Source organism: Cheilinus undulatus, linkage group 21 (assembly GCF_018320785.1).
Source record: "Cheilinus undulatus linkage group 21, ASM1832078v1, whole genome shotgun sequence".
Lineage (NCBI taxonomy): Eukaryota > Metazoa > Chordata > Actinopteri > Labriformes > Labridae > Cheilinus > Cheilinus undulatus.
Window position 1 is genome coordinate 9,800,830 of NC_054885.1, and position 25,747 is coordinate 9,826,576.

Sequence of the window (25,747 nt, forward strand, 5' to 3'; positions counted from 1 at the left end):
CTTATCAGGTTAAAGTTGACCACCGGATAAGCTTGTTTACATGCGACAGCTGCAGGATACTAATTACATGTCCAGTAGGCGGCGCCAGAGTCACCGTAACGCCACAGGAAGGGGGCAGAGCCAAATAACTGCTGCGCTCTTACCGCTGATCTCCAAATCACCTGCACTGGCTTCGCTGAGGATACAGTAATAAATAGTGATATATAAGTCAGTGACATCAACCTGCAGCGTTTACATGTACATTCTATGACTTTTAAACGGCCCTGGTGCGGCTCTAAAAACATGTTCACGGGTCAACCACGATGGATATTAGCGTTAGCTCTTAAATGTAAACGTTAGTTTTAGTAAAATGGGCGAGGAGGCCTTTACTGTTACAACAAATCTGGCAGCTTAAGAAGAGGTAAGTAATGTTTGCGTTTTATTGAAAGCCGTTGCTCGATATGCTATGTTCCTAGCTAACAACGTAGCATTATATTACAAAATTGACAGTTGAGCTAGCTGCGTCAAACAAATTTGTCATACTTTACTAGATTTATTCGACAGACAACTGCTTGACAGCTTTAGTTTTCATTTAAAAATTTTGTTCAAGAATTACAAATTAATTTAATCCTAAATAAGCCAGCTCAGGATAGAGAAAAAAGAACATAGTGTGCCTTGAATGTGTATCTTTCTTTCTAGAGGTAATACGTCAAGAAAAAAGGCTAGGTTTACAGTATATTTAGATTTTAGAGAGTGCAGTTATAATGTACTGTTTTAATCGCGTTGTGTCAATCAAATGCAAATGTACACAGATGCTGCGATATTAAGGCTTCTTGTATCGTTAAATGTAGCTGAAGGAGACAGAAAGATCCCTCTGAAATACAGTTTACAGTATTATTTTGGCAGCTTTGTAATATTTAGATTAACGTTATTTAGTTTTAGACATCATTTTAGCCTTTATAAGTTTGGCCCAGTTTTAGGTGAAGTCTCAGTCAATAAAAGTCCTTACATTTTTGTCTTTGCCTTTAGTCAAGGCATGTTTTTGGTTAGTGTAGTTTGAATGATCAGCCATATGATCAGCCACTTCTACATAGATTTTTAATACACTGATTTAAAATAGAATAATATATTTTATGTACTGTGGAAAGTATCATGGATTTTTGATAATCAAAGGTCCAGCTCCCACATTTTAGTCTTGTTCAGATCCCCGTGATGAAAACTAGACATACTTTTTTAATCATGAAAGATCTATTTTAGTCAATTCTTCCTTGTGTAAAAAAAGTAGTTGACTAAAGTAGCTGACTAACATGCTCAGTCATAGTTTTAGTTGACAAAATATATGAACAAAAATATGACTGAACAAACAGACTGACAAAATATTTGGAAGGACGTGCATGCAACATATTTTATTCTGTGTTGCCCTTATAATACTAATTTTAGTTTTTTTAAGGGCCCAAGATTTTAAGACAATATCACAGGAATACAAACTTTTTTGAGAGATTTCCATCCAAGATAACAGGGTACCTGAGCCAAGATCTCAAGAAAACTATTAGAATTTACTCTTTGACTTAAAAACAGAGTATAAGAAAATAAATGGATACATGTTTGCCCAGGACTTCAGTTTATCCTCGATATTTTGTCATGATTTCTGTGAGCAATCCCCTGGAAAAAGCTCTGAGACCCATTTTTGGATCCCAACCCACCAGTCGAGAACCACTGGTATAGATAGCCCTGTCTCTTTCCTTGTGTTTTGTATTACTCTTTTGTCAATAATCACCTGCAGCACGTTTTATAAAGAAGCTCAAACAACATCACATGCCTCTGGAAATGTTTCACTTGATCATCCTTATTATAGCACGTGAGCTGCATTTAAGAAGGCTTACTGCTGATGAGATAGCATCACACAGCAATCATCCAAGAGGGCAGGAGAACAGGATATGGGTAGCAAAAAGCTGAAAAAAATGTTTCAACAATGGCATAAAAAGTTGAATTTTTAACGAGACATCACACCTCAATTGGTGTATCTTTGGTATGGTTGTGCTCGTGGATTTTTCTCTTGCACAAACAGATGGTGACTATGTATAAATTTAGAGAAAGAATGAAAACATGGTCAGCAAATATACTGGGGTGGCTTTAAATTACCTGAGTGGCCGGTTTCTCTACCACTGCAACAAAATTGAAAGTCCTGCACCCAATATTGGAATATTTCTTGTTTTAGGGAACAAAATATTGTAGGTGAACTACCACACACAGTCTATAATACAGAAAAACAATGAAAAAGTGTTTTCCTAATGTTTTTATGTAATTTAGACTGTGCTTACTTTCTCACATTGGAGCTTTAGGTTAAAATAACTGAAAAATGATGACCTTTTAAGCTTTGTTACCCTTCAGTACTATTTATCATTAAAATGACTGCAATGTTTTAAAACATTTGGTCCTGAAAAGCCTTGAACAATCAAAGAAAAGGGAAAAGATGTTTGTGACGTGTTTAATTGGCTAGCCAAAAAGCCTGACGCCCAGGTGGCCTCAGATGTAACACTTATGTGTAAATAAATTGAGGAATAGAAATAGCCATAGGAAACATATGTCATCTACACAGTTTGAAAAACAGGAAAGCTTAAAATGAATGTAGTGACCTTAAACTTCTCCACTCTTGAATCTTCCTGAGATTATCTTTGCTGTCAGTCACAGAGTTGCTCGAATTTTTTGGAAAACAGTTTGTACTTCTTGGGAGTCGTGACATCTCTGAGGACATTTGTTGGTTTTGTACAAGTTTATCTATCAGCAGTTTGTCACTTTCTCAGTAGGGAGTGGATGGTCTCTCGGCCTGTTTGGCTCACTGCACATGCACACTATAGATAAGCTATCACACCGTTTCAATGACCCCATTACAAAAAACTCCACCTTGGCTTTGCTGGGCACATCAAAGAAACTCACTCTTATTTGCTCACACTTCTCATATTGCAGTATTACATTTGCATTAAACTGTTTTGGTGATCTGACTCTGACTAAGGTTATCTCAGGTGTTACACAAGTGACTCTTTGACATAACAGGACACAAACCAAGCCACAAATAAGGTGTTAGGTTCCAGTACTCCTCCTCGGTTGTTTTACATAACAGGGAGACAAAGACATCCGGACACAAAGCTTCTACAGGGTCAGACAACACCTTACAGGAGTTTACTTACAGAACATTATGTCATCTTGGTGTTAAATGGTGTTTTTTTCACTGACAGGTGCGCAGGATGGGGGAGCGAGCTGTCAGCGGCCCTGTGGCTGCAATCTCACCAGTGCAGCAGATGTTGGCGTCTGGCACCGGAGCTCTCCTCACATCTGTTTTTGGTAAGAAAATAGAGTAAAAAACAGAAAATATAACTTGTGTCTAGCTTTGGATGGTGCATCTTTGTGTGCTTGGTTTATTGTCTCTAAATCATGCTGTTACCAGTTTATCAGATGCCTTCAAAATCTAATTAAAATGTAACTTCTGGTAATGTTGAGATTGTACTCCAGCCTTTTTAAAGCATTGTTGACACTACAAAATGCATCCACTAAAGCTACCAACAACTTAATGAAAGACAACCTCTAGCTTAAGACTATATTATTCTTATGCTTTTGAACCTGATAAGTAGGAGTGGGACAAAATATCCATCCATACATCCATCCATCCATCCATCCGCTTTCTACACCGTCTATCCTGTTCGGGGTCACTGAGGGACAAAATACTAACAAGGCAGTATGTCATCATCTTAACTCGTGCGTCACAGTTTTGCAGTTTGTAGTGGATTCCCTGGCAATGTGAGTCACATAAATAAGTATTTTATGACTCCTCATGGAGGCGATTGTGACGTAAGTGTGGGATAACATGAACAGAAGTTATGACAGCAGGATAGTGTTGAACCTCAGTAAAAAGAAGTAAAGAAATGAAGTATCATAAGAGGTAACACTGCATCAAATTGCAGTGAATAATTGATAAATTAATCTTGCTCTAAATTTTTTATTGGCATTTTATTTTCTTCAGTTAATCAGATATGTATCATTGTAAGATTGTCTTGCAATACATAGATTTTCACTGTTCCGTTGTGGTTTTGTTAACATGTTCCCTTCATGGTGTATCTTACTATACCATATTGTATCGTCAGGGATGGAATATAAGTTATTACAGTTACCCATTTTACTGTAATTGTGAAGCTTTTTTGGGTTGTTTTAAAAAACAATCATTTTACTTTTATTCAAGTATATTTTTCGGGAATTTTTGTTGCAATTTAAAAAGTGTCCGTTACTGAGTAAAAGTAAAAAAGAAAAATGGCAAAAAGCTCAAACCTTCCACCAACTATGTGAAACTTTGTGCCAGTTGGTGGCAAAAGCAAGAGAATGATTACACATTACATCCCAAAGTTGCTTTTGCAAAGCACTTTATCATACAGATGTAACTTTAATTAAAAAACCTGATTAAGATGGAATTTTCTTGTTTTTGCACTGCACCTGAAGGAAAAAAAATCATATCTTACTTTTAAACCCCCACCCCCTCAAGTATAAAAGGAACTGATCACCACACAGTAAATATCAAATAAATCACCTTTTACTGTTACTTGATTTTTTAAAATATTTGAAATGTGTTGTGGCTGCTTTACGGACTTATTATTTTTATTCAAGTAAATTAAAACCAAAGAACTTTACTTTTACCTCATTGTAATATTCTTGTACTTTTTCCATCCCTGTGTATCCTATCGCACCCCATAGCATTGCATTGCACCATATGGTATAATAACATAGCCTATGGTATTGCATCATATCATATCATATCGTATCCTATCTTATCGTATCGATATCCCATGGTATTGCATTGTACCATATCGTATAATAACATATCCCATGGTATCGTATTATATCTATATCCTATGATAATGCACTGCATCGTATCGTATTGTATCGCCTCCCATGGGATTATACTATATTGAGCTGTATTGTATCATATTATGAATGATTCTGAATACTACTTATTATAAGCCAGCAACTGCAAACTGTTAGCTAGATATTAGTCAGTTTTAATGAGATTTTAATGCATTTGTTTACAGTCACACCACTAGATGTTGTGAAGATCAGGCTTCAGGCTCAGCAAACACCATTTCACCAAGGTAAGAGAAGGAACCTTAATCAGCTTCGTTGTTTGAATTGCACATTATTAAAGCTCTTGTGAGGAACTTAAGTTTGTGTTGATGTTGGTGCCCCTTTGGACAAAGAAGTACATTTGAGCTCTTTTCTCACTATTTCATTCGTATTTAAGAAGTGTTTTTCAAATACCTAACATTATTTTTGATAGATCTATCTTTTTCTGCTTCTTGCTCAAACTTGCTTGATCTGACACCTACCCCACCACAGGGGTTTCAAACTATTAAATGAGCTAATAAGAGATGGTGTGTTTTTATTCTGATGGTCTTGTTACGTTTGATATTCAGACAGACATCAGCATTCATTTCAGTCTGTTTCACTATCTGAAAACCCTCACAGGAGCTTTAGGCGTATGAGATACCGGCTTTGCCTTTAAAACTCACCTGTTGATGCCACATCCACAGCCTGTGGATTTATGTTGATGCTTTGCTAACCCTAAACCTGACCACAGAGTCTTATGTGTCACTGTCTGTACTGCCTTTTTGCTTTGTTTCATAGCTTTAGCCTGTGAAGCAGCTCCATGGGGTGGCGTCCTCCGCCAGTCCAAGTGTGAGTATCTGACCTGCAATGGCTGCATGAAAAAAAACTAGGACGCTATTTAAATAAACACGGTTGTCTAGCACAACTGTCTGTCTTTATGTGGGCACATGCTCAACTAACCAATCTCACATGCCAATATAAATACAAGATGACCTCTTGTATTTAAATAGATTCACGTGTGTAGCTTCAGATAAGAGATGAAGGTTGTAGTTTAACCTTTAAATGGATAAAATTTGGGGTTAAGTTGCTGTAGTTTTAAATGTGGATTGGTCATTTCATAGTGATGGAGATTGCTCAATTTGGAAAGTCCAAGAAACAAAAGCAACAATGAAAATGTTCCCTAGCCACACTTCACTGCTTACAGATCATCTCCCTGGAAACTTCCTGGAAAAATATCTTACTCATTCAGCTATGATTCTGTTCTGGGTGAATGTCATCTTTTTGTTTCCTGTATTGATTCCTCAGAAAGGAGTCTTTTGTAAAAGAAAGTTGTGAAACATGTCTTTTTTTTAGAGTTTCCTAGAACTTTTGTCAAAAGTCTCTCTTAAACCAGCCCTGAACAAACAGGCAGAGTAAGCAGAGGCAAGGACGGCCCTGATGTTATCACCTGAGTGACTGTGTGGTCATTGCCTTTGCATGTATTATTAATCACCTCTCTACCCTGAGTCAGCTCAAATTAGAACACATGACGCCTAAGGTTGTCAAGACTTTCATTGACTTTGATACTTTTTGATGCCAAAGTTTTAGAAACTGTACAATCTCTAATAATCAATGGTTTATAAAGTCCAGAAGCTTAATAGCACTTAAGATCTTCAGGCAAATTTTTTAATAAAAGGCTGCCACAAATGAAAAAGGGACTTTGCCTAAATTAAGCAAATATACTGGCAATATTTTAGGACCAACAAGTCGCTAACATATTTGTGCAGTTTAGACAGTTTGCAGGAGTTTGTCTGCAGTTTTTGTTGAATGATTAAAGAAATTACCCTTTATAGGTGCTCAGGCCTTGCATTTTTTGCTGTGTTGTAGAAATAGTATCAATTTTGTCTGAATTTTACTTTAATAATGCCTTTTTTTGTACCACAGCAACAAAATACAAGCCATGAGCACCCAGAGTTGGGCAATTTTGTTTGTAATAACCAAAAATGGCAAGCAGACTCCTGCACACTGTTATGCACCTATATAAGGAGGAGGGTGTGCAGCATAATAGTTTTTTTTTAAGTGATGTTCCCCTCCCAGTCCCCAAACAAAAGGTTGGATCAAAATCAACTTATTTACTGCAAGGTGTAAAAATTAACAGCTGAAATCAAATAAACCATGGATACAAAAGAAAGAGGCTCTCACTGCTCTCAAAAGAAAAGATTACCCTGAGAAAAAGACAGTTACTGGATTACCAACTAAAACCTTGAATATTCCGAGTTTAATAAATGATCCAAAAGACACAATCTTTAAACACAAGAACTAAGGTTCGGTGACCGAGAATGAACTGCAGTGCTGCTTTCAGAAACTCCACCAGTGTCGGCTTGAGAGCCAATCCAGCGCTCCCTCCCCCCTCCTGCCAGCCCTGCTGGATTGGCCAATCACTGATCTCCACCTGGGGATCAACAAAGATTCACACACACAACAGACGGTACTCCCACAAATGAAAAAAGCTGCACGCATGGGCAGAGTACACTTTCTCATGTGATAACAGAGATTGAACAAAGATCAATAAGCCAGTCAGAGCACTCACTCGTACAGAAAAACAAATACCAGCCTTCACAAAATACTACAGAAATCACAAAAAATTGCACCAAAGCATTGCCAATGTTTTGCTTTTCTACCAAAGCTTGCAGAAACTTTAGATTAACAATATGCTCAGCATTGCAAGCGATATTTTATTGCCTTTTTGTTGGAATTTAAAAATATACAACCTTAATTGTAAAACTATAGATGTAGAATTATAAACTTTTTTTCCCCATCTAGAATTTTGTTTCTACATTTTTCCTCATTGGTCTCTGCTAACGTCTTACTGTCATGCCTCTCACAGGGAAGTGTTTCCTGTATTGTAACGGGTTGATGGACCACATCTATGTGTGTCAGAACGGAACTAGTTGCACAAGCTGGTACAAAACTCCAACACATTTCAGTGGGACACTTGTGAGTATGAGTACTTTTTAAAAAAATATTTTATTGTGCCGTTTACATTTTCACAGCAATAATTTAGATATATTTGGTGCCGTAGGACGCGTTTGTGAAAATCACTCGACATGAAGGACTCCGGTCTTTGTGGAGCGGGCTTCCACCAACACTGTGAGTGTTCACAATTAGATTTTTTTTCCAAAATTGTTCAGCCCTAGTCCGTTGTAGCTTTGTAAGTTTTAAGTGTACACATGCTAAAAAAAGAAAAAATATATATTATTTTTTTCAAATACTTCAACAAGCTCCAGTGCTGTTCGGAAGCACATCATGTCAGGTAATTTAATTGCTATTATTTTTAAATTTACCTGTAATGCAATTCTTCTCATATTAATAGTATAAATGTGATTAATTGCAACTGATTAATTGCAAATCCTGTGGGTGATTAGGTGATCAGACAATATATTTATTGGTATGGAAAGTAAAAATGCAGGCAGATTGAGGCCAGAAATAGTATTATTTCTACACACTTTAGACTGTTGTGTAATAGTTTCTTTATCTGAATTAACTAATATCATCAAGCGGTGGGTTCTTGCAGATCCTTAAAATGTTTCCTATCAGATTTTACAGTCTAAAGGTGAAACAGTGCATTTGAAAATCTGATTTTTACTTGTGAAAGGTCTGACATTTTGATGACTGAGTCATTGCTCAACACTTTACACTGTCTAGTTAGCGCTATGTCATTCTTTATCCTTGTTTTTTAATGCTTTGATTGTTTTTGTGACTATTCTCAGCATTCACATTATCATTTATTGGGGTAAATGACAGATGCATGCAAGGATCTTGATTGGAATAGAAAAGGAGGGAAGATGGGAAGAAATTTGGCCTCAGCAGAGCAATGATTGGCAGACGATGATTATGAGTAGACTTATAAAAACTGTGAAAAGCTTTTAAACTTTGAGCCTTGGGAATCAAAGCCATGGATGCCCCATAAAGCACTGATGTTGGCAAGACAAAAATGGTGTTAATAACTGTTTATTTGGGTATTTAAATTGTCTGCAAAATTCTTAAATTTGTTTTTTAAGTGTCCACTAATCCTGTTGTTAACAACGCTGGATTGTAAAACCAGTGTGTTGAGTACTGTAGCCTCAGTGTAGGGGTGCCTGAGCTTAACCTGCACCCAGGATTTATTTATTTTTTTGATAGGAGAGCCTTTCACACAACCTCCACCCCTTAATCAAAATCCTGCATCATAATGAGACACCACTGATGGAAAAACAACAAATAAAACTGTTTAGATTTATAAATCAAGTGCTATGAATGAAGCTCTAATAAAGGACTGAGAACAATAGAATTCTTGCTCTGCAGCCTCATCCACATGAGCAAATTTGTGAACATCAGCATAGTGAGTAACATCAGTAATATAGTGAAATACTCTGCCATGTTGGCAACAGTTAATTATAATTAGAATATGTTTGTACTTGTTCTAGTTGGGCAAATAACAGTGCACTCAACTTGAGTCACTTGTTTTGATTCTTCTGCTGAGCTTTGCAGTTTTACAAATCTGAACCTGTGCATGACTGTGTAAAATGATATTAAATACTCACTTTCTATTTTAAAACCTTTGCTCCATTTCATGTGTGTGTGCAGCGTCATGGCTGTACCTGCCACCGTCATCTACTTCACCTGCTATGACCAGCTGAGGGACTTCCTGCGATACGGTCTGGGTTTCCAAGGGAATCACATCCCTCTGGTTGCTGGAGGTCTGGCCAGATGTAAGTCATTAGAGGCAGCATGAACATCCTGACTGTGTTATGTTAATAGGGTTCTGACATTATTGATGTATGTATGTTGCAGTGGGGGCTGTGACAGTGATCAGTCCTCTGGAGTTGGTCAGGACAAAGATGCAGTCCCGTCGGCTGCCCTACAGCGAACTGCGGGCATGTATCCGCTCGGCTATAGCTCAGGACGGCCTGCTGTCTCTGTGGAGGGGCTGGGGGCCCACCGTGCTCAGAGACGTCCCCTTCTCTGGTAAGATCTGAACTCCATGATACAAAATAGAAAGAGGCTGTTGCATTTAATGCCAACTTGTTGAAACACTGCACAATATTTCACTTTCACATTATCCTCTACAGTCATTTTTTCATAAAAGCATTACCTGAAGGATGTGCATCAACACATCAGAACATTAGCCTTGTTCACACCAAAACAAAACCCCTGAAAACGTCCACAAATTTTGAGGTGAGACTTTTATCTCCCTGCCTCTTTATTTTATAAGAAGCTGGAAGAAGTTGATGTCTCAACACAGAAGAAGATATTCAGGAATATCCAACTGGAGGAAGTCAGCGTGGATGAAAACATTAATTTTCTGCAGAAAATGTGGCTGCTGCATACTGCTATGTGCTTTTCTTAACTCTAACAACATGTAGCATTGATATAGAGGCAAACATTCGTCATCATATTGTAATGTCTGTTGCTCTCAGCCATCTTGGCACCCCTCTGCATTGCACTGTAAAGTATGACGATATAAATTGCAGAGAAGACTATGCAAATGATAAAGAGCTACCCTTAGACCTTTAATTTAGATGAAGAAAACCCTCTAAAAGTTATCACAAGGACATTCAAATTGATGCTTTCATTTGTCAAATTACTTAGGGGACTCACGATGACCACGGTGGGAACAAAGGCAATGCTGTTAACCAGACTTTTTATGTTTTGCAGCACTGTACTGGTTTAACTATGAGCTGGTGAAAGCCCACCTGTGTGAAAAGTCCAGAGTGACTCAGGCCAACTTCTCCATCAGCTTCACGGCAGGAGCAATTTCCGGAGCTGTGAGTATTCAGATTTAATCCACACTCACCTGTCTCTCACCCTCTATGTAATCCCTGTCTAAAGGTTGTATTTTAGACTATATCCTTTATATTAGCTAACAAAAGCTTCTAAACTCGTACCATTTAAGAAGTATAGAATCTATAATGCAGTACCACAAGTTCCTAAATTTTGGAGCTGTTCTCATTTGTTATATTCATCATAAGAGGTTGTAGGCTAGTTTTTCTACCTTTGTTTTTACATTTAGTTTCAAGTACCGACCCAACGTCAATCTGCACGCTTGTTTGTGCGCTGTTGAGCCATCAGTGCATCCTTAACACTCCACTGTGTCTCTAGATAGCACATTAACTATGTGATCAAGTCGTGTGTGCATATGAATGATCTGTAAATGCAGGTTTTCAGAGAAGTGGTTGGAGGAGCTGATGCTGCGGCTAATACTCCTTATCATTTCACAGGATTTTGCAAATAAAAAGTAGCATTGCAGTGTAGGTTTTGTGTAGTGTAGTACTAGCACAAAGTCTGTTAATGTTAGCACTGCTAGCACCTCAGAGCTTTAACTGCATACTACAATAACACATGCTACATGCCTTTTTATAGACTATGTTTTAAGATAATTGTCATCTATATGAATGGGGTCTTAAAATATTAAGAGAGTCTTGGAAAAGGTCTTAAAAAGTAATAAATTAGATGTCAGATTTTCTGTATGACCCTGCAATGTAATGCTAGCTCTTGAACGCATGTGTTTTATTTTTTACATTCCCATGACATTTATCTGTCTGAATACTGCATTTTTTGTATGAACTTAAACTCTGAGTAAGTAAGGGTTTCCACACATTCTAGAAAACAGTTTGTCAATGGTCTAATTACAGAAAACACATGGAAAATTAGAGAAAAAGCTAACTGTCCTGGAAAATTATTTAAGCATTCTCCTTATTTCACATCATAAATGCCGTAACATGTGTTGTATCAGGGTCAAAGGTGATCCGCCCTAATCTTAAGACTGTTCCTAATTTTATTGTGCTGTTATTATAAATATTATCTTATTTTAATTTAATTTAATTTTGACCCAAATATTAAGACAACAGGAGGGTTAAAAGAGGCTCATTTACATGAATATGAAAATGGTGTGACTTGAGATTTAAGCTTGGTCTAAGGTGTGCCTTGGGAAAAATAGTTTGACAACGCAGGGCTACATACTAGTAACACCTCTAAGTCACTGCACTGGAAGACATTAGTTACAACTGTAGAGGCCAAAACTTAAAGAACTGTAAGGATTATGATGTTCAGATGTAAAAATCAGTCACTGCTGGCTGCGTACTGTAGTTTATATTTAGTGTATGAATTAATTCACCTATTTTGTCTTGCTTTAAATAAATGAATAGTTTTGAATTGTCAACTGGGTTAGGGGTTCTTGTTTTAGATGTATTTTAAAATAATTAATAAGCATATAAAAGTTTGTGGTTACATTCAAACATCTTTTGACTCAGACCTGAAAAGTTCTGTACAATCTTCTCTTGAGAAGAGTGGATAGGTGACATAAAATTGTTGCCCTGAGGATTTTTGTGTTTGCTTTGCTGACTTCACCAACAGTTCTGAATAAATGTGTCACGATGACTTAATAAGACCAGGATATCAGATAACAAGGATTCAGGTTGAGCTGTGAACAGTGAGAGCTTTGTCAGGGGTTAGCTCAGAGAATCAGGCCACTTTCTGACCCACATTCACCGTGTCGTGTTTCTTGTGCAATAATTGAACCTCAGCCCACCTGATACGACTGCGGATGCTGATTATGCACATACCCCCACTTAGAGGTGTAACCTCTGCCTGCTCCTGTATCATGTGACTGATTTTTGTCTGTTATGGTGTTTAGATCGCTGCGATCCTGACGCTGCCGTTTGACGTGGTGAAGACGCGGAGGCAGATTCAGCTGGGAGAAATGGATACTTTGGGAGGTTTGTTCACATAAATAGTGATGAAGAAATCTGTTTTCTTAATAGTATATAATTTAATAAACATTTTTAATTTCATCGTAGTGTCCTTGAAGAGAACCACGTCCACATGGCACATCATGAAGGAAATATGGGCTGAGCTGGGCTACAAGGGCCTTTTTGCAGGTACACACATACTGAATGCAATGTTTATTAGATGAAGTATTTGGAAACCAGTGTAGTATTTACTATCACTGATACTGAGTCAAGATTAAATTCTAAAATAGCTGCATAGAGAGCATGCTTTGAGTGAAATAGAGTTTATAAACCCAATGCTGTGTAAATGCTTTTCTTTTGTGCATTGCATTGAAAGGAAGAAATACACAGATCAAAAGCTGCTTCTTGATGTAATATTTTTATTTCTTATAATTATTTGATTGCGGGTCTTTTTGGAGCACTTGTATTGTTTAGTTATTGCAACTGTGATTGTCCCCTACACAACACATGAAACTTTAATGCTGAGCTGAATGAAACGAGTGCATCTGAATTAGTCCGTTCCCTCATTACTTTAAGAAAAATGAAGCAGTTCAGGAGATGGTTTTAAGTGTTGGAATGTCATTTTGTGGCTTTTTACAAGAATTGAAATGAAAAAACTGCATCTTTGTCCAAATACTTATAGACCTTATTGCATTTTCCTCACTCCTCTCTGCCTCTTTAGCTTTAGATAACGGTGCATTTGCATCTAAATTAACCACAGTTTTCTGGAGTATTTGATGGCTAATTGGGACTTTATGTGACTTGACAAAGTGCGTAACTGCAGCAGGTCTACACCTGAATGTTTAAGTGTTAATGTCTGAGTGTGAATGCATTACTTGTACTTAAAATTTTAGTCTTTTGCAATGAGTGTTTTTGTTTTTTTGTATAGTTAACGTAAGATTTCACTGACATTTATTGTGACAACGCTTGTATTTCTTCAGGTTTCATGCCCAGGGTGATCAAAGTGGCCCCAGCCTGCGCTGTCATGATCAGCACTTACGAGTTTGGGAAAGCTTTCTTCCAAAAGATGAACCTCGATCGAGACAGAGCGCCATCCTCAAGGCTGGCTGTGCGTGAGGACGTCCACGGCAGCACATAAGAACATTTTCATCAGCACAGTTTGGATGAAGACTCTTCAGAGTAAAGAGGAAGAGACTAGCCTGGATGTGGGTTTGTTTGAACCCAATAAAGGAGGATTTGTTTGTATTTCAAGGACGCTGCTGCGCACTCTGTCAAAACTTTCACTCAGACTGTAATTAACTGTCCTTGAACTTTTTCATGAGCTTGAACAAGAAGACCTGATAACGGGCAATACTCAAAGATTACAGACTTTTTGTGTTGATGTGAAAGGTGGAAACTTTAACCAAGTGACGCACAAACATTACTAGACGCTGACCCACTGAGCAGATCAGTGGCGTGGGAGTTTTACTTCATAGATGCATGAGTCTCAGGAAAACAGTTCTCATTCCTTCACTTTGCATTGATTGAGACCAACTGCATGGTGTGAGAAGCTCCAAACATACTGCTACTAAAGCATGACATTTCAAGCATTTGCTGGTCAGTATATGACAGATAAATTTGTGTATGCTGGATTGATTTGATCACAGGAGCACTTAAGAATTGCAAGACAATGTGAAATGAAATCATACAAATGAAAAGTTTTATTGTTTGATGAATGTAGGTCTCTCTTCTTTTTCATACCTAAAGAAAGCCATGGGATTCAAAACATAAGACTTAAAGGAGAATCCAGCAAAGCATCTTGGAAGATATGTTATGGATAACATATATGTATGTATGGTTTTAGTTTTGAGAGGTTACAAATATGGCAAGAATTCATGAACATTTCAGCTTCTTTCACTTGAATTGTTACCACTACAAAATATCAGTGATGGATAAAGAAAACAGCTGATTGAATTTGTTTACTGCTATAAATATTACAACAACAAAGCTCTGTTGGAACACTGGATCATAAATCATAAAGTTTTGTTGCCTTATATCATAAATGTAAATGTGTGTTGTTTATTTTTTAATGAATGAAATCATTAAATGTGTAAGAAAATGTTAAAGCTTTTGCTATTCATCCTTGATATAAACACTTTTATTTAGACTAGTGGTTCTCAAGAGGTGGTTCAGGACCCAAAAGGGGGTCACAGCGATCTTTTAGGGGGGTTGCAAATGAGTACATAGGAAACAAACTGGCAAAAAAGTCAGTTGGGTACTGAAGCCCTGAGTGGAAAACAATCCATACTTTTTATTTCACTTAGGTTTTCCAGTGATGACGAGTCAGTTCAGTCATTTTCCCCAGATTTTTACTTATTTCTCTCCTTTCTCAGGGTAAAGAAACTGGTTTTCCCATGACAAATCCTCAAGAAGTTACCAATATTTTTATACTGCCTTGGTTTAAACATACTTGTTTCATTCTGCCTCCTTGTTTATAATTTGTTGTTCCATGTAAGGTCAAAAATACTACATTTTTCATTGTATTTATTTGGGAAGTTGAAAATTTGGGGTGTGATTTCTCATAGATGGTTGCTGTGGTGGGTCCTGCCTAACCAGTCTAGAAACACTGATTTAGAATATATTTAACAGCCTTTTAGCATATCTTGAGCACTAAAATGTATGGCTAAAAAACTAAAATCCAACCTGAACAAATGATTTTTCTTTGTTTCATTCAAGATTAGAGTCTTTTTTGTTCAAAACAATGATACAGTGAGGCTTCTTCATAAGGAAACAATACAGAAAGGTAAAAAAAATAATAAAAAAATAAAAATAAAAATAACAGTTCTGTACTGTACTCTATTCCAACCTCCTACAACCCTGCCTTCTCATATGAGGACATTGTGTTTAGGTTTTTTGCACTATTATGCTTTATTTTGATTTTCTTAGACCTGTTAGCCTCATTTGTGGACAGATTGTCTGCCATCTTGTGGTCAAAAAAGCACATTACAGTTATCAGTTTGCAATAAAACTCCCCAAAATATTCTACAACCAGTCTCGACACAAAACTGGCTGATGAATAATGGCTCTTCAAATGTTATGACTGATGTTTGTTTATAAGCATTTGATACAGCATAAAAAGAACATGACACATTTTCTTGACTGTAACAAACTACAACACCACTAAACAGCAGGAACTCTTATGAGGACACTGGGACTTGGTTACTATTTCATTGTTCAGTATAGATTGAAATATTTTGGAATGGAACCAACAGTTTTCAAGCAAAGGTGAGTATGAATGTTTCTGCACCATTCTACTAAATTGTTGTTTTACAACAAATTGGGTGCTCATATTTTGATACACAATGGAGACTTTACTGTGTTATCCAGTAGATGTAAACCCACTTCCCTTGAGTGAGGATATCTTTTTTAACTAAAATATATTATGTAAGTTTTTTTTTTTTTTTTTTTTTTTTTTTTTTTTTTTTTTTTACTGAAAAGTTCCTACTGGTCCCAAATAACTTGGAGAAATCAAAAATCCCAAAAATTAAAAGCCTGGGTCTCAGGAAGTTAAATCACCTCTTCTCAAATTAAGGGACTCAAATGAAGAAAACAAAACCTAAACAGGCCTAAGGTCTAGATTTATAACATGTAGCGGGAGAAAGACAGAAGAACCTCAAATTTTCAACAACAAATTGTACACCTCCTATCTTACAGTTACGATTTAATTTCATTTGTGTAATAACTGCTTTTACACAAACTGCCATCTAGTCAATTTTGTGAAACAGCGGCATCTGGTGGCTGCTGGGTAAATCTTCAAGGGCGGTTCTTCTCGCATGATACTCACGCTTTATCTCGCGAGATTTGCTTGTGTATAAAAATGTTGGTTAGCCACGCTAAAGGCCTCTTTTCAGTCGGATCGGAGACAACATGGTAAGTGAATGATGCACGCAGCTAACATTACTTACTTGAATCTGCTAGTCATCTGAAGCATCCGTTGTATTTTCTTAATTTCTTGGGCATAGAGTGCTTTTACATAATTATTCAATAAAGTTTTTTGTAGTATTTTACGGTAAATTTATCTTAAGTAGCACATCAGGGCTTGCATACCGGCAACTAAGGATCCAAAATGGGAGCATGATGTAGGCCGCTACTTACTTTCAACGTATTTAACTAGTTATAAACATGTATTTTAAAGTTCACCTTACGTGAGATTTCTTTAGTCTACTTAACTTTAAAGACAAACCTGTCGAAAGCTTAATTTGACAACTGACTCCTGCCCACTCATGGTGCTAAGCTAGCTATGCTAATAGCTTGAGAAGCCTGTGGTAAAGTCACCAGTCATGGACGCTCGTGCATTTAAGTGAAATAACTACGCAGTTAGCGCGCAAGGATGATGATGTACTCTACCTAGCTGTCTTACTTTAAACAATGTCATCGTAGATATCCTCGTGGTTAGCTTCTCCTGCTAACAGTCTCCTCCCTCCACAGTCTCACCGTAAGTTTTCGGCTCCGCGACACGGATCTCTGGGCTTCCTGCCCCGCAAGAGGAGCCGTCGTCACCGTGGAAAGGTCAAGAGCTTCCCCAAGGATGACGCCTCCAAGCCCGTGCACCTGACTGCCTTCCTGGGCTACAAGGCCGGCATGACCCACATCGTCCGTGAGGTGGACAGACCTGGGTCAAGTAAGTGCTACCTGTGCATTATAAATTTCTCAATAAGATGCTCGTGTATGGTATTCTGCCTGTGATGAGACTCTCGACGGGCGGACAGAATGGGTTTATTCCCCTTGCTGAATGTCGAGCACTGAGTGCAGTTTATACCATCCTAAAAGATGCTTCTATAGTACTTAATTGGATAAAGTTTTCTATCCGCATGATCAGTTATTTGTTGTAAGAGGATGCTGTATTTGTAGGGAAAGCTTGAGTGGAAGTTGAAAGACCATATCAGTGAGTTGCAGGAAAAATGCATTTTTTGACTGTATAAACTCATTTGCAAAAGTCAATTTTGAAGGAAAGAGTCCTTAGAATCAATGTAATGTAGGATAATTGTAAGTTGTCTTAAAAGCTTGGTTGTAGATTGCCATAGCTGGTGCTTTATTGTATATTTTTTTTGCAGAGGTGAACAAAAAAGAAGTGGTAGAGGCTGTGACCATTGTGGAGACCCCTCCCATGATTGTTGTTGGAGTTGTGGGCTACGTCAACACCCCCAGAGGCCTCCGCTCCTTCAAGACTGTCTTCTCTGAGCACGTCAGCGATGAGGCCAAGCGTCGCTTCTACAAGAACTGGTGAGACATCACATTAAATGTGCATAAAGTGCTGAAGCAGTTAGTTACCCAGTGGAAATGAATGAGATCGATGTTTTCACTGAGTGAGTCTAACATGACGGTGACCCCTGTGGTAGCTCCGCTCAGGTGCCGCGTGCCCTGATGAGCTCCGGGCTCCTCTGGCCGGTGGAAAGTGCTTCTTAGAAACCGTGCCATGAGCCGAAATCTTCTAGCTGATGATGCCCCCTTATCCACATGGAGGGGAGGGCGAGCAGCTATGCACTGTGTCCTTCCGCTGGCCCCTCTGGGGTTATGAAGGTCCTGTGCCAAACTGTCTGTGTGCTGCCTGCTCTCAGGTACAAGTCCAAGAAGAAGGCTTTCACCAAGTACTGCAAGAAATGGCAGGATGAGGAGGGTAAGAAGCAGCTGGAGAAGGACTTCGCTGCCATGAAGAAGTACTGCCAGGTCATCCGCGTCATCACCCACACACAGGTTAGTATGTTTGACTTTAAAGGGGTCTATTACTGTGCTTTCCTGCTTGTCTGTCGGTGATGAGGCCACGGATCTTGCGTCAGGCATGGCGCCCGACTCTCATGGGGATACTTTCCATGCTGCCTTCCTTCTGAGACTTTCTGGTGAAATGCTTCTTGTACAAAGAAGTGGTTATAGCTTTGGTTTGTCTTCTGATTTGTGTTTTTTTTTTTTTTTTTTATCTTGACAGATGCGTCTGCTGCCCCTGAGGCAGAAGAGGTCTCACCTCATGGAGGTGCAGCTGAACGGAGGCTCCATCTCCGACAAGGTGGACTGGGCCCGTGAGAAGCTGGAGCAGGCCGTGCAGGTGAACACAGTGTTCACCCAGGACGAGATGATCGATGTCATTGGTGTCACCAAGGGTCACGGATACAAGGGTAAGATTTATCGGCTGTTATTTCGGGTATTTCAAAGCAAAAATTTTGGAAATGAAAACTGATTTCAAGAGGTGTTGGTATGACTTAATGCTGCTTAAGTGATCCACCTGCAATTGTGGCATCAGGCTGTGCAATTTCATAATTTCATTAAAGGCTGATTTACTTGGTAGTACTTGAAAGTTTAAAAAAGTGCCAGTGTTGCACTTTGTAGGTGTAACTTTGTTTTCCTAATATTAACTTAAAGTTAGGAATGGTTATTTTGGTTACTTTAAAAACTTAAGGTTTTGCTTTTAAAGCTACTTAATATTTTTGAGTGGATAAATGCACACCTTATGACCATTACCACATTTCCATTAACAAGCTTGTAGACTAATAACATTTATGTATTTTATGATCCTAGTTACAAATCTCAATACTGTCTAGTGTAATCAAAACCACATGCAATTACCACATTGTGAGCACTCTTGTAAATGGCATTGTTGCTAAAATACTTTACAGAAGTGATTATTCATGTTGCATATTTAGTATCTTAATGTTTTCTCATTTGAACTGTAAAGGTGTGACTTATTTTGGTACCACAGCCTCAAGTGTCTAAATCTGTAGGAGTATAAATCAATTGGTCCTTGACTTCATGATTGTCTTTTTAGGTGTAACCAGCCGTTGGCACACAAAGAAACTCCCCCGTAAGACCCATCGTGGTCTTCGTAAGGTAGCCTGTATTGGTGCCTGGCATCCTGCCCGTGTGGCCTTCTCTGTGGCCCGTGCTGGTCAAAAAGGCTACCACCACCGCACAGAAATCAACAAGAAGATCTACAAGATCGGCCAGGGCTACCACACCAAGGATGGCAAGCTGGTGAAGAACAACGCCTCGACAGAGTACGATCTGTCCAACAAGAGTATCAACCCTCTGGTATGTTCTGTTATTTGTATCTCATGTAATTTTAACATCCTACCAGGAAGTGGGAGATGTGACTGAATTTGTTTTTTTTTTTTAAAGGGTGGATTCGTCCACTATGGTGAAGTGACCAACGACTTTGTCATGGTGAAGGGATGCGTTATTGGGACCAAGAAGAGGGTGCTGACTCTGCGCAAGGTGCGGGTGAAATGCAGTGCTATTTGAAATCAGGAATTTTATGTAATATGATGAAAGTGGAAAAGCCCTGGGTACCCAAACTTGTTTGGAAGAATTTGCCAATAGACTGAAGCACACTGTTGCAATTGCAGAACTATGTTTGCACATTTTTTTCAGTCCTGAAATGACAGTTTTGTGCAATTTGGATGATGCTCTCCTATCATGGCAACATTATGTTGAATGTGTAGCTAAAGATCTGTAGTTGAATTGATAAAACTTTGGTGCTCTTCAGAACATAAGGATCAAGTCATTATTACCTTGGTGTTGGTGCCATTAACCTTTTATTTTACATTGGAAAAGTTGAAGGGATAAATTTAAATGTAAACGCTAGTTAAAATTGGTGTACTCCATGGATATCTACCTTGTAGATTTTGGCTTCAAAAATTGATAAAATGTCTAACATCCCTAAGTGTTCTCCAGCTTACTTTATTCCACTTCTTTGCCCTTGTAGTCTCTGCTGACCCAGACCAGCCGTCGTGCCCTGGAGAAGATCGACCTCAAGTTCATCGACACCACCTCCAAGTTCGGTCATGGCCGCTTCCAGACCGTGGAGGAAAAGAAGGCGTTCATGGTAAGATTATACATGCCTCTGGTTTTCTAGTTGCATTTCTTTGTGTGTACAGACCTATACTGCATGAATAGTTGAACCTGGAATAAATGATTTTAATGTCTCTGTACCTGTGGGATTTCATTTGAATTAAATGCACCAGTATTGAACATGAGCTAAAAAAACCAAATGTGCATGAAGGAGAGGATTCTGCTGTGTTGGTTCTGCACTGTTCGTAACCTGGTTCAGTCTTCAGTATGAACTCTGGGTTCCATTCCAGTGCCACAGCGAGCTCCAGTGAGGCAGGGGAGCAGTGCCCCTTTTGTGCTCGCTCCCTGTTCACTCTCTGGGAACACTGGTTGCTCACAGCTTAACGGCAGGTTGTCTCAAGTATTAGCCATAAAACTGATCGTATTGTTTCTGTCTCTCCACAGGGACCACTCAAGAAGGACCGCATTGCCAAGGAGGAGACTGCTTAAAGTCTCTGTCCCTGTCAGGAGTCTCTGCTGTGTTCACTGTCACCATCTTAATGTTCTGCAGAGTTATTTAATAAAAACAGAAAAACAAGATCCTGTCTGCATTTGTTTTTGTTTACTAGATCATTAAGTATTCTGGAGTTCTCCACAGCATTCAGCCTTTTTGGTTTCATGGTGTATAGAATTGTTTTATACCAGTGGTGTCATACAGACCAACCATTATACAGGTGTAACCCAGTCTGCATGAGAAGTTGTAGAAAACACTTGTTTTTGCTGTGTAATAAAAGCCACAGTGGTTATTGCTTAACTGAGAAGTTGATCCAAATGACTAAAAAAGCTGGGTATTTTAGATTTTATGTACCTGGAAATTTTGGCTGTAAAGATTAAATAAAGTAAACATTAGACAAGTTAATGGAGTTGTTTCTTAAGCCAAGGGGAATTAATGCTGTATTGCTGTGATGCCTTAACACTGACTAGCAGAAGACATGCAATTTGTAAAGAAGCAAGTGAGAAACTTTTCCTGTAGCTTTGAGACACTGCTGACATTGACAACCATTCAAAGGTGATAAAATGGTGTCGTTTTCAGCTACACAGGCTACAAGCTGTCCCACTGTTCTTAAAAATGCTGTCCAACACAAGTGCTGAATTCTGCAGGATCACAGTCATCTTTTTAAAATCCTCACTCAGATTCTTCCTGTCCCATGAGCTGATTATTTTTATATTATCTGGTCAGATTATTGCACCGTGTTTGCTAAAGCTGGAGTGGTAGTCTATGTGCCTCTTCTATTATTAACCATTAGATGTCATTGTCTTTGTTAGTGAAGACTGTAAATGGTTATACTGTATTATCTGCTTGAGCTTTTGGCATTTTGAGTGCTACATTAGGGCCCTCTGCTGGAGCGTCTACAGACCAGAAACTGTGCAGTCCAGATTTACAGTACAGCATACTGCAGCCTGTTAAAATACTGTAAAACAAGTTTATTCTCGTCAAAATTGCTATGAAAGTGTGTGGAGTTTTGACACAATCTCTGACATTTATACCACGCATTTTTATATTTCATTTTGATGTAGAGCAATTTTGGCTCTCTATGATGCTTTGCAGACTGACTCACAGCATCATCATCAATCTCCATGGTAGTTCTCTAACCCACAGTGAAACTATTTCTTCTGTGATTTAACAATGTCTGAAGCCAGTAACTAACACAAAGATGGCTGTGGCTGGTCTGATATACCTGTATTATTATCAGAACGAACTCTAGTGGAGCCAAAAGTGATCATTTGGGAGTCGCAGGTGGCCGAGTGGTTGAGGCGCGCCCCATGTACGTGGACGGCCCGGGTTCAAATCTGCCCTGAGGCCCTTTACCGCACGTCTGTCCCCCGCTCTTTTCCCTGTTTCCAACTCTGTCCACTGTCCTCCTCTATCAAATAAAGGCACAAAATGCCCAAAATAAGCCTTAAAAAAAAAAAAAAAGTGATCATTTGGGGGGCACACTCATTCTAGGCCCAGTTGTCTCATACTGCAGTCAAGCATGGTCTTCTCCACCCTTTCAGCTGTCTTGCTGGCCTGTGCTCATGGTCACCTCTTGTACATACATAATCATTTATTACTATACTCACAGGGCTTTGTTTACAAGAAGTGAAGTCTATGAGCCAGCACAGTAGAGAACACGGCAGTGACTTTACTGACTTTGTGGCTATTTAAATTAGTTGTTTTGGTCATGTCTGGAATACATGGGTTGTATTTATTAGGCTTTACTGTTACATACTCTTATTAACCAGCTATTAAAGAAGTTTCAGATGTGTGTTAGCTGTATGTATGAGCACTTTATTCCATTCTTCAGTCGTTACGTTTTCTTGTAAGTGGTCTCTCCATGCATTCTCATCACCACAGGTGTATAAAGTCGAGCTCCCATGCAGCCTCCACTTACGAACATTTGTGCTGTCAAGCATGGTACTGTGATGGATACTATCTTTGCAATAAGACGGTTTGTGTCTTATCTCTGCTGGATATTCAACATCAGCTTTAAGTGATATAATAAGAAAGTGGAAGTGTTTAGGAACAACAGCAACTAAGTGGAAGAATTGTGCATTGTAATAATAGTATGGAGCTGTTCTCCTGGGTTTAGTTTGGGCCTCTTGGCTCCAGTGAAGGCCAATCTTAATGTTTCAGCACACCAAGACATTTAGGACAATGCCATGCTTCCTATTTTGACCTTTTTAAGTCATTATTTTGACTTTTATCTCATGTTTTGACCTTTTTCAACTACTAACTTTGAGTTTTATCTAGGTTTTTTTTTTTTTTACCCTTAAAACTCATGTCCTTTAATCTAAATTTCATATTTTGACTTTTAAAATTCATTAATTTAAAATGTAATCTCATAATTTGACATTTTGAACTCACTATTTCTATGTTTATCTCATATTTTATTGTTAAATGTGATTTTGAATTTTTTCTCAGGTTTGCTGACTATTTCAACTCCTAACGTTGACTTTTATCTCATTTGTTTACCTTTATAATTCATGATTTTGAATTTTATTTCACATTTTGACTTTTAAAACTGGTGAATTTGAAATGTTATTTCATATTTTGACCTTTAAAACTCATGATTTTGACTTTTATCTCATTTTTCGCCTTTTAAATACATTATTTTGACTTAAAATGTCATGTTTTTACCTTTAGAACTTAAAAGTTTGACTTCTTATCTCTGATTTTGTGTTTTTAACTTATCACGTTGACCTTTAATCTCAAAATCATTTAGGTTGACACTCAATGGTTAAATATTGACCCTGTTAAGCCCTCAGGTTAGACCCAAATTCAGTACCCGGCCCCTGCTGTGATTGAGTTTGACACCCCTGCTCTACAGAATGAATGGGCAAAAACTCCCACAGAAATCCAAGATCTTGTGGAAAGCTTTCCAAGAAGAGTGGAAGCTGTTATAGCTGCAAATGTCATTACAGTCCCTGTTGGTGTAGTGGTCAGGCGGCTGAATACTTGTGTCCGTATAATATACATGCTATTGCACAAAAATCTAACTCAGAGTGCTGTTTGGTTACTGTCCTGACTTTTCCCCCAGCACTGCTCACTGAGCGGGTTAGAGTCGCGCCTGTGCAGCAGCTTAAAAGGTCGACATCAGCTGTGACGAGAGCAGCCACCTATGCAGAACTGATGGACAGTGAGACCCCTCGTTTAGCCAACACTGCATGTTTTAAAGCGGCTATATGTGTCCTTGAGCTGTTAGCCTTGTATTCGGCTGACCACAGAGCTCCAGCAGTCACCGTGCGGTAATTAAGGCCCAACATTATCATCTATTCTGACTCATCAGTGCCAAAAGTGAAAGCTCCTGTTCAGCAGGTAATGAGGAAGACCCTGAGAGGGCTCCGAGGGCCGTTTAGACGTTCTGCAAAACACCTCCCTGAGACTAGTCTGCATAATATTCAGCTCTCTTTGCAGAAATGTGGATTTCCTGTATGGATTCCCAAGGTCCCATCCTGGTCCTGTTAACCCGCAGTGCAGGGAACTGAAGGACGACTGTTCTCTGCTGAGCTGCATTTCAAGAAATTCACATTTTCTCAACCAAAGCAGTTCTGCAGCAAAGACAAAAAAACCCTCAAAGGACACTGAGAATGATCTGTTCCCCTTAAAAGATGAAGGTGTAGAAGTAGCATGAGAAAGAAGCGAGGTGAAGCCCTCCGTGACCGAGGCCAGAGGACGCTCATGGAGATGTCCCCGCTGTTACATAACGGAGCCCTTCTGCCCCACAGAGAGCAGCAGTTCAAAGCTCCCACACTGCTCTGCTTTACATAATGCCCTCTCCTCGTAATGTGACAGCTAACGGCCACAATTATGCCATTAATTACCCCCCTCAGTCCCATCAGGTGAGGTCAGGTGTCCCAGCAGACGCTCACTTTATGACCCCGTGCATCTGCTCGGCTCTGCAGGCCCATCCGCTCCATTTCTACCCATCAGCTCAGCCCTCCATCATCGGAATGAGCTCTGAGCACAGGCAGGGACCAGAGGAGACACGCGGTGCAACATGATTGTGCAATGACAATAAAGGCGATTTATATTGTTATTTTTCCAAACAAATCCTGATCTAGAAGTAGCACCAACAACTCTGCATAACTCTCTGTTCATTTTGTACCTTTTGACCACATTTTCGTGAAAGCTATGCTCAAGTTTTTGGTTGTTTTGTGTCCTCTTAGAAAGATTTGGTGTCTTTTTCTGTAGTTTTGTATCCCTGTATGATCATTTTGGTTATCTTGTGACTTTTACTAGCTGATCTCACTCACATATCTTAAAGAAGTTTGATTGAAAGAGCCTCAATAGTACTTCAAATGAAGCAGCATCATATTGCCAATGGGACTTACTTGCATGATTTGTTTTCTTTCTTTTTGGAAGGATTTGAGTATGTTTAGTCTTTAATTGTTTCTATATTAGTTTTCAACGGTCTCATATAGAAGTAGACATAATAGAAATAATATTAAGATGGTTATAAGAATAGAAATTGGGGTAGAAAAGGGAAAATAAACTGTTGAACAAGTAAGGGAAATAAAACAAGCCGCCAAAGCGAAGTAAAACCAACCCACTTCTCTTTTAAGATAGTTGTGTTGGCCCCCCTTTTGAAGCTATAACAGCCTCTTGTAATATTTGAATTGAGTTTGAATTTGTGCCCATTCATTCTTTAGAGCATGTATGAGGTAAGGCATGAGAAGTCCTGGCTCGCAATCTTCGTTCCAGTTCATCCCAAAGATGCCTGATGGTTGAGGTCAGGGCTCTGAGCGGGCCAGTCAAGTTTCTCCACACTGATCTCATCAAACCGTGTCTTTATAGTCCTTGCCTTGTGCACTGGGGTACAGTCATGTTGGAATAGAAAAGGGCCTTCCCC

At 38.8% G+C, this 25,747-nt stretch overlaps 2 protein-coding genes and 2 non-coding genes across 5 annotated transcripts; all 4 read left to right on the forward strand.

Annotated features, from left to right (window-relative positions):
- The first annotated feature begins 245 nt into the window (after positions 1–245).
- On the forward strand, positions 246–14,662 carry slc25a39 (solute carrier family 25 member 39). Of its 2 annotated transcripts, XM_041817113.1 has the most exons (12): positions 246–400; positions 3,216–3,321; positions 5,055–5,114; positions 5,647–5,697; positions 7,715–7,824; positions 7,910–7,977; positions 9,454–9,578; positions 9,661–9,834; positions 10,525–10,634; positions 12,503–12,584; positions 12,666–12,746; positions 13,538–14,662. In XM_041817113.1, exons 2-12 carry the CDS (start codon positions 3,225–3,227, stop codon positions 13,693–13,695), a joined length of 1,116 nt encoding a protein of 371 aa, XP_041673047.1. In that variant the 5' UTR covers positions 246–400; positions 3,216–3,224; the 3' UTR covers positions 13,696–14,662. The 2 variants fall into 2 exon arrangements, with proteins under 2 accessions (XP_041673047.1, XP_041673048.1); XM_041817114.1 differs by lacking the exon at positions 5,647–5,697.
- A 2,214-nt stretch (positions 14,663–16,876) lies between these two features.
- rpl3 (ribosomal protein L3) lies at positions 16,877–20,952 on the forward strand. The gene is made up of 9 exons (XM_041817495.1): positions 16,877–16,886; positions 16,993–17,217; positions 17,651–17,819; positions 18,155–18,290; positions 18,520–18,706; positions 19,354–19,616; positions 19,704–19,799; positions 20,290–20,409; positions 20,820–20,952. Exons 1-9 carry the CDS (start codon positions 16,877–16,879, stop codon positions 20,862–20,864), a joined length of 1,251 nt encoding a protein of 416 aa, XP_041673429.1. The 3' UTR covers positions 20,865–20,952.
- Positions 18,339–18,431, forward strand: LOC121504028. Its single transcript, XR_005991412.1, has one exon. It is a non-coding gene; the product is annotated as a small nucleolar RNA U83B (small nucleolar RNA).
- Positions 20,610–20,743, forward strand: LOC121504026. The gene has a single exon (XR_005991410.1). It is a non-coding gene; the product is annotated as a small nucleolar RNA SNORA54 (small nucleolar RNA).
- Positions 20,953–25,747: the final 4,795 nt, after the last annotated feature.

Coding starts and splice junctions, on each gene's coding strand:
- slc25a39 (XM_041817113.1), top strand. CDS start 3,225: ATGGGGGAGCGAGCTGTCAGCGGCCCTGTGGCTGCAATCTCACCAGTG. Junction 3,322..5,054: donor TCTCCTCACATCTGTTTTTG/GTAAGAAAATAG, acceptor ATTTGTTTACAG/TCACACCACTAGATGTTGTG. Junction 10,635..12,502: donor CAGGAGCAATTTCCGGAGCT/GTGAGTATTCAG, acceptor TATGGTGTTTAG/ATCGCTGCGATCCTGACGCT.
- rpl3 (XM_041817495.1), top strand. Junction 17,218..17,650: donor GGTGGACAGACCTGGGTCAA/GTAAGTGCTACC, acceptor TTTTTTTTGCAG/AGGTGAACAAAAAAGAAGTG. Junction 17,820..18,154: donor CGTCGCTTCTACAAGAACTG/GTGAGACATCAC, acceptor GCCTGCTCTCAG/GTACAAGTCCAAGAAGAAGG.